The 12,846-nt window shown below is 45.5% G+C and overlaps 1 protein-coding gene across 6 annotated transcripts in view; it reads right to left on the bottom strand.

Moving 5' to 3' along the window:
- LOC118395229 (E3 ubiquitin-protein ligase mib1) overlaps nt 1–12,846 on the bottom strand; it is a 95,291-nt gene that overhangs the window by 64,813 nt on the left and 17,632 nt on the right. For 5 of the 6 annotated variants that reach the window (XM_052463920.1, XM_052463921.1, XM_052463924.1 and 2 more), the window contains 9 exons: nt 10,303–10,407; nt 8,388–8,454; nt 7,704–7,908; nt 7,316–7,502; nt 4,229–4,373; nt 3,879–4,012; nt 2,915–3,022; nt 2,445–2,642; nt 1,745–1,896 (listed from right to left, as the gene is read on the bottom strand). In XM_052463920.1, coding sequence (XP_052319880.1) covers nt 1,745–1,896; nt 2,445–2,642; nt 2,915–3,022; nt 3,879–4,012; nt 4,229–4,373; nt 7,316–7,502; nt 7,704–7,908; nt 8,388–8,454; nt 10,303–10,407 — 1,301 coding nt within the window. Of the gene's footprint in view, nt 1–1,744; nt 1,897–2,444; nt 2,643–2,914; nt 3,023–3,878; nt 4,013–4,228; nt 4,374–7,315; nt 7,503–7,703; nt 7,909–8,387; nt 8,455–10,302; nt 10,408–10,829; nt 10,914–12,846 lie in introns of those variants that run through there. The other variant, XM_052463925.1, reaches the window with a different exon arrangement.

Below are 12,846 nucleotides of genomic sequence, written 5' to 3'. Positions count from 1 at the left end.
TTTCTCTCTCTCTGCAATATTGTGGAGGAGCTTGAGTGTGAAATCAATGTAAACGACATACACATCTTGGTTTCTCTGAAGGCGAGGGGGACAGAGGCTGGGTGGAAAGCAAGGCAGCACGTCACGACAACAACACGGGCCCTGGTCTGTAACAAATACGGACTCCAGCACTTTTCACCTTTACTGTACAGTTGATATAAGACTGACAACTCCCGCACACTGGAGGGAATCAGGGTATGAAATGAACACCCGCCAAATGCGGGTAGATTAAGATATTGGCGGGTAGGAATGCCTATTTCACCAGCCACGTAGGCGGGTGGTCAATTTGCATGGCTCTACAGCGCGAGTATTACATTCACATTTGCAAATAACAGTCAAAAGTCAAGTATGAGAACGTGCTAATTTCTGCCATTTTGTTTCATAGCTGCTAATCGTACGAAGAAATACGAATCCTGTATCCCACCTCACGCAGCAACAATACCTGGCTGGGGAGCTTTGCGCACTAAGTTAAGTGCTGACAATAGCGTGCAACTGAAACCTGCAATTAGGGGCATTCTTGCATGTGGGCGTTCCTGCAACCCCCCACCCGACTGAAACACACTCAGAGTTCAAGATTCATATGAAACAAACAAAAAAGAAGAAAAGCTGAAACATTTGTCTCCCATCTTTTGATGCCATTAACTGGTTAAATCACCGCATTATGACAAATGACTTCAATGCGCCTGACTGAGGCCACAAGGCTTGTACAGTAATTGGCAGGCCGGCACAGCGAGGCAAGCCGATTGCAATCCAGATTATTGTTTTAACTGGCTATCTATCAGTGGCAGGCAGTGCCATAGGAGGACTCAGAGGGGCTTAATGTATTCCAGTGTTATACCACTATTACTCCACTGTCTGTCTGTGCCACTCCCAGTGGACTACACCATACCAGCACACTGTATTCCAGTGTGCTCCTGTTGTCTGTGCCACTCCCAGTGGACTACACCATACCAGCACACTGTATTCCAGTGTGCTCCTGCTGTCTGTGCCACTCCCAGTGGACTACACCATACCAGACTGTGTCAGGCAGGGCTGAAACAGCAGGTTCGCCAGAGCCCTCTGACCCCAATTCCCTCTGTCCTCGTGCCAATGGAATGTTTGTCAGCTAAGGGGAATGATAATGTCCCCTAGCTAGCCCTGACCATACACCACGAGCCAGACCGACAGCCCAGCCACAAGGACAGCGGCTAGTGTGTGTGTGTGTACTCTCCACCAGTCTAGAGAGAACATGTTTATGTCCAAAAAAAAACAGGATTCTCAAGCTGACCGGTATATTGTAGTCTCTCTTAGCTACCTGCCTTAATGTGTGTCTCATGCATGAGAATAGCCCATAGCTACAGAGTGGAGCAGAAGAAACCAGGTGGAACTAGAAATAGACGTGGCCAAGGACGAGGCGGCTACTGACAGAGGCCGTAGACTTGCCTAGTCTAACAGAAACAAACACATCAACCTCAAGTAATTTGCGGTTCAGTGTGTCCATAAGCCATTTTCTAGCAGTACCATTCAATTTGTTCATTTGCAATCAATAAAAGTAAAACGTGTTTGAAACACTTCAACTTGGCAAGCCACAAACTCAACTGTATAGACGCCAGGGCCTCCCATTCACTTGGTTTCCTGTGTAGCCAAAAGGCAGATTTCCACAATGAATTTTTTCATCACCAGCTCTGGCTTGGCGGTTAAGGCCAGGTAAGTATCCGGGTCGTACCTGGGGTTCCCTCGGAGGGCAGCGTGGTGCAGGGCGTTGAAACCGTTGTTGTTGGTGATGGTGACATCTGCACCCGCCTCCAGCAGCACAGACAGCATGTCATCTCTCTTCTTACTGATGGCATCATGTAGGGGCGTGTCTCCCTCCGAGTCCTGTTAGGGGGCGACATTATACCAACGTCACTTTGACCACCTGCACCAGACCCATTATCACTAACAACACCCATATAGAGTTCACCAAAACCCTTGAGTGCAGCGAGATCTACCCAAATATTTGGTTCGAGGTTGGATACATGACAGCGCTCCAAAGCAGGTATCTGCAAACTCCCATCTCCTGAATAGTACATTAATTCATTCAGCGACAGCCAAACTGACTCATTTCTAAACATCGGGGACAATTCGTTTAGAAATATCCAATGCCCTATAGAGCATTTATCATCTTAGGGTCAAGCATAAAATATCACAGACCAAAAGAAAACAAGAAGTACAATTTATGGGTGAATCAAAATCAAAGAAAACGTACCTGCCACCACTCCACCGGCATGACATTCACTTCTGAGTACACGCTTTACAGCTGAAGACTCAAAACACTGTCTACTCATGTATACATTTACTCACTCATCTGTGTGTGTGTGTGTGTGTGTGTGTGTGTGTGTGTGTGTGTGTGTGTGTGTGTGTGTGTGTGTGTTCTGAGTGATTACCTGGAGGCTGGGGTGGCAGCCAAAGTCCAGCAGGGTCTTGACCACCTGCAGATGGCCCTTGTTGACAGCGATGTGCAGGGGGGTCTGTCGGCGCTTGTTCCTGGCGTTCAGGTCGGCCCCGCCCCTCTGCAGCACCTCGATCACGGAGCCCTCGTCTCCGAAGGACGCGTGGTGCACCGCCCGGTCTCCATCCTTGTCCTGGGAAGGATATTATACACAGACTGACACACTGACCCGATGTCTCCACTGTTTACATCACTGTGTAACTATGACTGACCAGGCCAGCTTTTTAGAGTACAACGCGAGACCTGTCTAGGTAGACTGGGTATGGAAGAAGAGAGCGTTTGGTTTCTCTAAAGTGGTTTCTCTGTTCATTTTGGTGTTGAGAAAAGAGTTTAAGTACATGAGCATTGAGAGGGGACTATAGTATTGATTTTCAGCATTGAGGAGGGACTGTTGGATGTACAAACCTCGGCCTCCAGGTCCACGTTGTGTTTCAGCAGCAGCTTGAGGACGTCCACGTGTCCGTTCTGACTGGCCGCCTGCATGGCTGTGTGTCCAGCACACTGCCCGTTCACCTTCAAAACACACAATATAACACTGTTTGTGTGTTTTTGTATTTTGAGTTTATCCAGTGCACTGCCTCGTCACTTGCAAACAAAAGAAAGAATATGCGTGTGTATTTTATTGCCAACTGCGGTACTGCAATACTTGGGGCATAAATATTAATGCAGGCTCCTTTGGGAGTCACAGAACGTGTCTTGTCCTGGCGGGCAGATCACTTGGCACAGCTCACCGAGCTTTAAGCAATAATTTCACTGAAAGGCACTGGGGCACCTGGCCAGCCCTCACAGCACTGACACACACACAGCCGCTGAGACTGCTGCAGAACGCTAAGATGATCTACTCTAAGCAGCTCTCGAAAGGCAATAGGAAATAGGAGAGTGCAGACAGCTCTCCTTAGGGGAAGGTTGTTGGCCTGGTTGATGTAAGGATGCAAAAAGGGACAGGACTTTTTCCTGACTGTGGCCCCCTGACAAGGAAAAACTCTGTGCCCCACCTATAGCGTATAACTAGGCCCCAGAGTTGTCCTAGTAACGTGGACAATTGGCCCTAGACCATAACATGGTGTATGTTCACCATGTCGAGGAGGTGAACGAAGCAAGCACTGCAGTGCACGCCAATGACCTGGATGCTTGCACTGGGCCGGAGTGGAATGTTTTTAAGATGAGGCGCGAAGTAAATGGCTGTGACGGACTGCAGTAAGCGGTGCTGTACCGAAGGCACATCAGAATGTTTACCTGTGCCCTGGAGAAATGTCTTTCTTTATAGCATTGTTTTGCAATCTCAATTTGCAATAAATAGATCTTAAGGAGAAAAAAAATGGGGACCAAATTAAACCCTGAAGCTGTGTTGAATGCAGGGATCACTTACGTCCACGTCAGGTCTCTTGAGGATGTCCTCCACCTTGGCCAGGTCGCCATTGGCTGCTGCTTTGACCAGCTCCTCGTTGATGTCACCAGACTCTTGGGTCTCAAACAGCTTCTTCAGCAGCTGAGACAGACGCTCTACACACACAGAGAGACACATGGAGAAAAAACATTCTAAGTTCATCCTCTAGATCCAAGGAGTGAAGAATGTGTTTGGTGTGTACGAGTGGTCAGTGTACGTGCATGCCCACTTATAAACGGGCTAGAAGCATATTTGTTTATGGTCTGTGTATCTCTGTGTGCACGCACATCCACTACGTGTCTGTTCTGACTGTGTGTGTGTGTCCTGCCTACCTCCGGATGCATTGGTGACAGCGGAACCAGCGGGGGCCACTTTGGTGACGGCAGCAGGGTTGTAGGTCCATGACGTTCCACACACCTCCACCTTCAGGTCGCTGTCTGAGTAGATCTGCTGCACGCGGCCCACCTTGCCCAGGGTCTGAGGGAAACAATACATTATTACATTGCTACAGCGTTTCATTACAATCACAAAAGAGCATAAACACATCGTATTGTTAGAGATACGTTGTTAGTTTGTCTTTGACGACAAACCAGTGCTGCGATGAAAGAGCTTTCTCATAAATAAGTACTGAAGATTAGTGAATTCTGAACCTCCTTTGAGCATTCTGGTGTCTAACACAGGGAGGGTAAATGATCTAAGACATAACAAAGATATAGAAAACAAAAAGCAAAACCCCCCCATCGCCAAATAAATGTCACAAAAAAAGAGATGGCGTGTGTCTGTGCACCCAATTTCTACAAAACCCTTTGTTCCTCTTTCAGGAAGAAAGACTTGTCCCTTTCTTTCCAAAAACATGACAGAAAAAAATAATCAGATGACAAAAAGCACTGTTCTGATTATTCATTCAAAGGAAAGGGCAGTTGAACGGCTGAGTGAACGCCAGACTTATTTCTCATCTATATAGCCAATTACCTGGGACCTTGTTGATGTCCGTCAAGGGACACACACACCAGAAAATAGTTCCACTGAAACGCCGTACGAGTTGAGTAATGGAAGGCATTTGCTGGCTGTCTCGCCGGTTCGTTTCAATATCCACAGTCTTCAGCATACTAGATAAACGCAGTGTGTCGGGCATGCATTCTTTCTACACAGTATGCTAATGTCAATATTAAAACAGACAAAACACTAGGTTGCAATATTCACTCGGTGGCCAGTGTATTAGGTACACCAACCCATTCACGGAAATGGTTCGCGCCAACAGATAGTGAGTACCATGGCCGTGGCATGCTATATACAGCAGGCAGACGGGCATCGAGGCATTTAGTTACAGTTCAATTGAAATGTAGGATGGGCAAAACGAGTGACCTTTGAGCGTGGTATGATCGTCGGTGCCAGGTCGCGCCGGTTCCAGTATATCAGAATCGACCGGCCTCCTGGTCTTTTCACACAGTGTCTACGGTTTACCGAGAATGGTGCGGCAGACACACACAAAAAAACAGCTGTTCAGCAGCAGTCCTGTGGGCCAAAACATCTCGTTGAGAGGTGGAGGGAGAATGGCATGAGTCATGCAAGCTAATAGGCGACCCACAAAGAATCAAATAACGGCGCAATACATCAGTGGTGTGGAGAACGGCATCTCAGAACACACACCTCGTCGGTCCTGGTCACGGATGGGCTATTGCAGCTGACGACCACACATGCTAAAAACAAGAAGCGATCACCAACACCAGACAATTGAGTAGAAAAACAACTTGTTATTTTAGGTTCTGGGCATTTGTTTTTCAGCCCAACAAAAAACTTAAGTGCCTATACAAAGTCCTCAATGTCACTCAAACTAATTCCAGTGTCAGCCTGCCAGTTTAAAATCTTTAACCGTGTGTACACGTGTAGGCTACCTGCCCCCCTTCCAAAGTATAGGATACTGCAGCCTACTGACGTTATGCGTGATTCGGAAATTATGGAGACTTATTTTTTTACTAGAGAAGAATGGATTCACCTTTTCAATGACAGTTGAGGATACTATAGATATTTGTGAAATCTTTTTATTTTAATTATGGTCCGCTCTGCAAACACAAGCTTGTTAGCAAATGCCGGTCCAACGTTAAGCCAACTCTCGGAAGTTCAAAGACATTCAAAGTTCCTCCATAGAAGCCGCTCCTCCGTTGGTGTAATTCTGTGGGCCTAATTCAGATCATGTAAATCACATAAGATGCGCTTCAAGCCAAGCCTCCACCTTCTCTTGCTCTCTCCCCACACGCATCATTTCAGTCGCCCTACACTTGTCTGTCCAGTGCATGTGAACAACTATTGCACTTGATTTGGTGAAGTAATTTAATGTTGAGCGAAAGGAAGAAAAAAAAATGATTTCAGATGTATCAAAAGGAACAATATCAACCAGTACTTTTTGGGGTTTGAACCGGTTCAGAATTTTATTTTGCTGGTCAGAAAATTGGAACGGAACAAAATAATAGTTATATTGGGGAACAAAACGATTGCGTGCGCAACTATGGGGCAAAACAAAGGGGGTTGGCTTAGATTGTTTACAACTTGTCAACTATATTTTGTCTCCAATGTTTACTGAAAACATAAAAGTTGCACAATGAGCGCTCATCTCTCAAATACATTGTTACATTGGTTGGTTAGCTAGCAAGAAAATGTTTGCCATATTAGCATTGGAGTGACAGTCAAAACAAGACATGGTATCAAGAACAAGATCCAACGAGCTACTTACGATTTCCCACATAGTAGTTTCTTGTCATTGTAGCTAGCTATCTGCCCATCCAGAATCATAACACACAGCCTTCTGCCCCTTTGAAGAGCGTGCGTCCTTTTTGTGACGGCTAACCCGTCTATAGGGGGCTGTAGCAGGCAGGCAGAGAGCAGCACCATCAGTGGGTAGTGATCAAAGTAAGTACCTATCACTGGGTTTTAAAGCTCGTTAGCTGCCGAGGGGGTTGGTTTTAGTGGAGTGTTGGACGATTGTAGTGTGATGTAACATACAGTTTGATGGGACGAAGCAATGACCATCCACAATTATGCCAGTTTACAGACTTTCAGCCTAAAATCACAATAGCCTAGTTTCTGTCATAGTCATCACAAAACGTTACACCCCAGTGATACGGTCATTGTTACGTGGGAGGTGAAAAGAAAGAAAAATGCCTTTATGCTGACGAAGGAAACACTTCCGTTTGACCACTGATGCTGCGAGTTCTGGCTTTTATTGCTTATACAAAACCCTAGTCAGAAAACACAAGATGTTAGTTTAAGGGTTTTAAAAAGGTGTGTTTGTCTGTTACAGGCACCATGGCATAGGCCCTCCAATTATAAGGTTTAATGGTGTGTGTGTGTGTGTGTGTGTGTGTGTGTGTGTGTGTGTGTGTGTGTGTGTGTGTGTGTGTGTGTGTGTGTGTGTGTCTTACAGGCAGCATGGCCTCGGCCCACTCCCCGTGTCCTCTCTGCAGCAGTTTAATGCGGTCGATGTCGTAGCAGATCTGGACCAGGTCTCCCACCAGGAACTGGGAGCTGCCGCCCTCTGCCCCCGCCGCAACACCTTCCCCACTACGCACCACGTTGGCTTTGGTCAGCACCGCAGGGTTGAACGTCCACCTGGAAACACACGTTGGTCACGCTTTATTTCAGATGTGACATGGAAATTAGTGTCGTAAATATTTTTTCATTAGGCCAAATACGTTTGAAGTCCATGTCATGCTCTTGTTATGACACAGAGGGTGCCGCTGGTCATGACTGGATTGACCTGACACCCCTATACTTGTGCACTGGTCTGAATCCTGAACTGGTAGAGCTCACCTGTTCCCGCTGGGGTACTGCACCACAATGTCGTGGTCCTCGTCAATTCCACACACGGTACCGGTGGTGGTGAGGGTCTCGAACATGCCATCTGTCCAGCCTCCGTGGCCGTGCTGCAGGGACTGGACTATCTCCAGGTCCAGGTCGATGTTGACCAGGTCTCCAATCTGCAGACCGCCTGGGTTCCTGTTGCCATTCTGTTCGCCTGTGGAGAGAGTGCAGATGGAATACATACTGGTTACACAGTAAAGGGGGGTACATTCCTTACACTATGTAACCTTTATTTATCTAGGTTGGTCTCATTAAGAAAATAAGGTGGACAAATCAGGTCCTGGAGAGCCTTGTGTGATTATCTAATTTGGTTTCTGCAGTGCTGCATCAGGTGCCTAACATGACCCAGGTATCCCTGGACAGGAAAATCTGAGAGAAGAGAATCATTTTCCCAGCCAAGGAGCTGGGATTGTGGGAATGCTGTGCCAGTGTGACCTGTGACTGCACCCAGGCTCTCTCCATACAGCCTGGTCCTGTCTGTATCTGTGTGGTGCTGCCACCTAGTGGACGCTACCAGTAACTGCAGCCTGGCATGGATGCCCTTGGACTCCACTGCAGAACACTGTGCTGAGGAGAAATTGGTGCAATATTGACGGTAGGTGTAGTGCAACGGATTACTAATACAGTACTCACCTAGAACAGGGCAGTGGTCTCTGTAGAAAGAGCCTCCTTTGGCATCCTGGACACATTTCAAATCCGACTGAAAAGGAGAGACGGGGGGAACAAAGTGTCAGCTAATTATCGACTTGATTCAATCTATTAGAACTGCAGCAGAAAAATGCGACAGAGTAAAATCACACTGTCTTAATACTGCGGCTACATTCTGTTAAAGTTACTGCAGGGTAGCGTGGCAACAACGGCATTACCCTCAGGGCTCTGAAGGATGTGGAAACATTGCATTACAAGGCTCTGGCTCAGCAGGGCAAAGACGCCACTGCATCATGTCATTTGTGATGACTCAAATGTGGATGTGTATCCACTGTGACACAGTTAGAGGGCAGCCGTGCTGATTACAAGGCAGTGCAGACATCTATCCAGAGATGAAGGAACACAGCAGGGTTCACTAACAGTTCTGTCCCAAATGGCACCCTAGTCCCTATATAGTGCAACACTTTTGGTCTAAGGTAGTGCACTTTAAGGGAATAGGGTGCCATTTGGGATGCTAGCCATGTTCATAGATGTGTGATATCAACCGACTTGACTCTTTTTGGTGCCCTTTTGCCCAAAACAAATGTGTAAAAAGATAAGGGAAAGGAAAGTACGCTGAGGAAATGCAGTCTTTGGTAAATGTGTGAACCCAAGAGACTTGACTGTGGCTTTTTGATGCTATTTGAACGAAACTACTTTGTCAAAGTGCAGTTTCTTTGACCTTGTGAACAGTGCTCTTTTTCAGTCTAACTACCAATAACGTCAAAGCGTGTTACAAAAAGTGTTAGAGTAACAGATCATTTAAACACAAACAGCAAGGTTGACCAATGACCAGGATATCAAATAATATCTCATTTTTATTATTTTGGGGGGAGCAGCACAAATAATCCGTGCCGTAGTTCAGTCTTTCTTAAATTCTGGGTCGAGACCCAGTCTGAGTAAAAAGATTAAATAATGTTTTCTCTTATAATTTTAGGACTGTTTCAGCTTACTGTTGAGACGAAGAATAGTAGAAAACACAAGGTGCAAGTTTGAAATGTTGAAAATGTTTTATTTTGTTATATCAGTCACTGAGAGTCACTCAATTAGCCGGGCATGAAGGGCACCCAAACCTCCAGGGGGCCCACATTGATTTTATTATTTAGTCTCACTCAGATAACATAAGTCATGATAAAATGTGTAGAATTTCAGAAAACTTGCTTCAAAACAGCAACATTTTCTCTATGCCCCATCACATAATGGTAGAATTGGAATTGCTGGGGGTAAAAAACATACATTTCTCTCCGCCGTCAAGGGGTTTGGGGGGGCACTAAAATGTTTTGCCTGCAAGGTGGGGGGCTCCCAACCAAATCTTGTTTAGGGTACCTAAAAGGGGGCATGTTTTCATGAGCTTCAATCTCAGGAAAACATAGAATTTCTCATTTGGGTCCCAGAATGAAAAAGCTTAAGAACTCTTGTTTTATTCAATCAGATGCCGTATACCCGAACCCCTCAAACCTACCAGACCTATTAGAATAACAAAAGACAAATCTGTTACGCAACCCAGCGCTCTGATTGGCCGTGTTCATAAAGAGCAGGAGTGTTCCGCACCAATCAGCATGCTGCCTGCCTGTCATTTGTGGCTTGTGTGGGACCCCTCCTCCTTTTCTCTCCACCCACTGAAGCTGACCTCCATGTTTGCTCTCTTCCTCATAAAGAAAGAAGGGAACAGATTGCCTTTCTCATGTAGATCCTCCCCCCTCCTTCCAGCTGCCTGCCACAATAGGGCCCCGGCTGCTGGCTGGCTCTCCACCACAAAGGCTTGGCAGCACAAAAAAGACCCCAGGCTCTGTGGTCAAACACAAAGACCAACTGACAGCTGATCTTTTGTGAGTGAGTGAGTGAGTGGTGCTTTACTCACCATCCCCTCGAAGCCCACCCTGTAGAGGTTCTTGGCCCCGTTGTCCCAGAGTACGTAGGCTGCACTGTGGGGGCTGGCTGCACTCCAGTCCTGGATCTCTGTCACCTGGGGAGGAATAATGAGAGAGGGAAATATGAAAAGAGTGAGGAACTAGCAGACATTCCCATCTAAGAATCATGCTAAAGGCATGCCTTGGGGTTTTCATACACTCTGTTGGATATGTCAAATGTATTCCGTGGATTTGGGCAAATAAACAAATAATGGCACCTAAATATATATCATAATATATAATTTAACATGGAACCTCAGATAGGGCCTAAAGAGTAGAAATGATGGAGGAGGTATACACAGTGCATTCGGAAAGTATTCAGCCTTGACTTGTTCCTCCTTTTCCTACGTTACAGCGTTATTCTAAAATGGATTAAATTAACTTTTTCCTCATCCACCAACACTCAATACCCCCTAATGAATGAGTGAAAACAGGTTTTTGGAAATTTGGAAAAATATATTAAAAATACAAAACTGACATAAGTGTTCAGAACTTTTGCTATGGCACCCGAAATTGAGCACAGGTGCATCCTGTTGCCATTGATCATCCTTGAGACATTTCTTCAACTTGATTGGAGTCCACCTGTGGTAAGTTGAATTGATTGGACATGATTTGGAAAGGCACACACCTGTCTTTATAAGGTCCCACAGTTCACAGTGCATGTCTTTGCAAAAACCAAGCCATGGTGTCGAAGGAATGGTAGAGCTCTGAGACAAGATTGTGTCGAGGAACAGATCTGGGGAATGGTACCAAAAAATGTCTGCAGCATTGCAGGTCCCCAAGAACACAGTGGCCTCCATTCTTAAATGGAAGAAGTTTGGAACCACCAAGACTCTTCCTAGGGCTGACCGCCTGACCATTCTGAGAAATCGGGGGAGAAGGGCTTAGGTCAGGGAAGTGCCCAAGAACCGAGAGAATCTGGAAGTTATATTTTACTTAGTGGATTAATTGTTTATTAAAAAAGCTTTTAAAAAATGTTTTAAATAAAAAATAAATAAAAACAAAATCAGGTCCTATTCATTTCAGCATACTTTTAACTCGTACCTGTGTACATGGACAGAAAATTGAGTAGTTGGCAGGTCTGATCTCTGGAGAGACCTGAAAATAACTGTGCAGGGACGTTCCCCATCAAACCTGACAGAACTTGAGAGGATCTGCAGAGAAGAATGGGAGAAACTCCCCAAATACTAGTGTGCCAAGCTGGCAGCATCATATCAAAGAAGACCCGAGGCTGTAATCGTTGCCAAAGGTGCAACAAAGTACTGATTTCTGCTCTCGTAAAAGCCTGGGTTTTCTGCACGTTAACACCAGATGCTAATTATCTTAAATGGATCAATTTAAAGTGTGGGTTCACAGCTCCAACCAGACGTGTAGGTCATTACTAAGACGTGGTTAATAAAGAGAGTTTTGAATACTGATGTGAAAATTTCTGGTTATAACCTTTTCGGGAAGACAGATCTTCCAAAGGTGGTGGGTGGAGTGGCAATCTTTACCAATGAACACCTTCAGTGCTCGGTTATCTCCACCAAGTCTGTCCCCAAACTATTCTATTAGTTGGTTTACGCATTTAACTTTCAAATAACTCCGTTGACTGTTGCTGGGTGTTATCCGCCACCATCAGCACCGGTCTGTACCCTAACTGCCCGAAGCTCTCTCCTGCCCCCTTACACTAAGTCTGAATTTGTCCTGCTAGGTGACCTAAACTGGGACATGCTTAAACCACCTGACCATGACCTAAAGCAATGGGACTCCCTGAATCATTCTCAGATTATAACCAATCCCACAAGAAGACTCCAAACACCCAGAAAAGGCTACTCTACTTGATGTTATCCTTACAAATAATCCTGATTGATAGGTATCAGTCTGGTGATTTCAGTAATGACCTTAGTGATCACTATTTTACAGCCTGTGTTTGTCGTGGCTGCTCAGTGAAACGAGCTGTCCTGATTTGTCACAGATGCTTGCTAAAAAACTTGAATGAGCAAGCCTTCCTTCATGACTTGCCCTCTGTATATTGGTATAGAATCAGCTTGATCACCTTTGTCGAAGACGCATGGACCTTCTTTTTTATATTTTCAGTGGTATTGTTAAATAACCCGAGGACAAACCATCCAGGGGGGAAAAAAATTGGGGTCATAGGATTTTCCAATTGTTTAGGATTTTCCTTATTATTAGGAACCTGGTTGCGGTTCCTATGGCTTCCACTAGATGTCAACAGTCTTTAGAAAACTTAATGTTTTTCTTTTGAGAAATGAAGAAGTAGTCCTATTAATTCAAGTGTCACTCCAGGTGGACTCTACTGTTTTGGTGTGGGTAAACACGAGCGCGCTCCACGTTGTTTTTATCCGGTATTAGAAACAGTTGATTCCGTCTTAAATTTGATCGATTATTTACTGTTAGGGTACCCGAGGTTGGATTAGAAACCTTGTCTGAAATGTTTGGACCAAGTTAACAGGTAACTCATTAGATACTATGTAGGCATTTTGGCCGAGTTG

This window comes from Oncorhynchus keta, chromosome 15, assembly GCF_023373465.1.
Source record: "Oncorhynchus keta strain PuntledgeMale-10-30-2019 chromosome 15, Oket_V2, whole genome shotgun sequence".
Taxonomy (NCBI): domain Eukaryota; kingdom Metazoa; phylum Chordata; class Actinopteri; order Salmoniformes; family Salmonidae; genus Oncorhynchus; species Oncorhynchus keta.
Note: the sequence above shows the minus strand (reverse complement) of the source record. Positions and strands in the feature narration are given on the sequence as shown.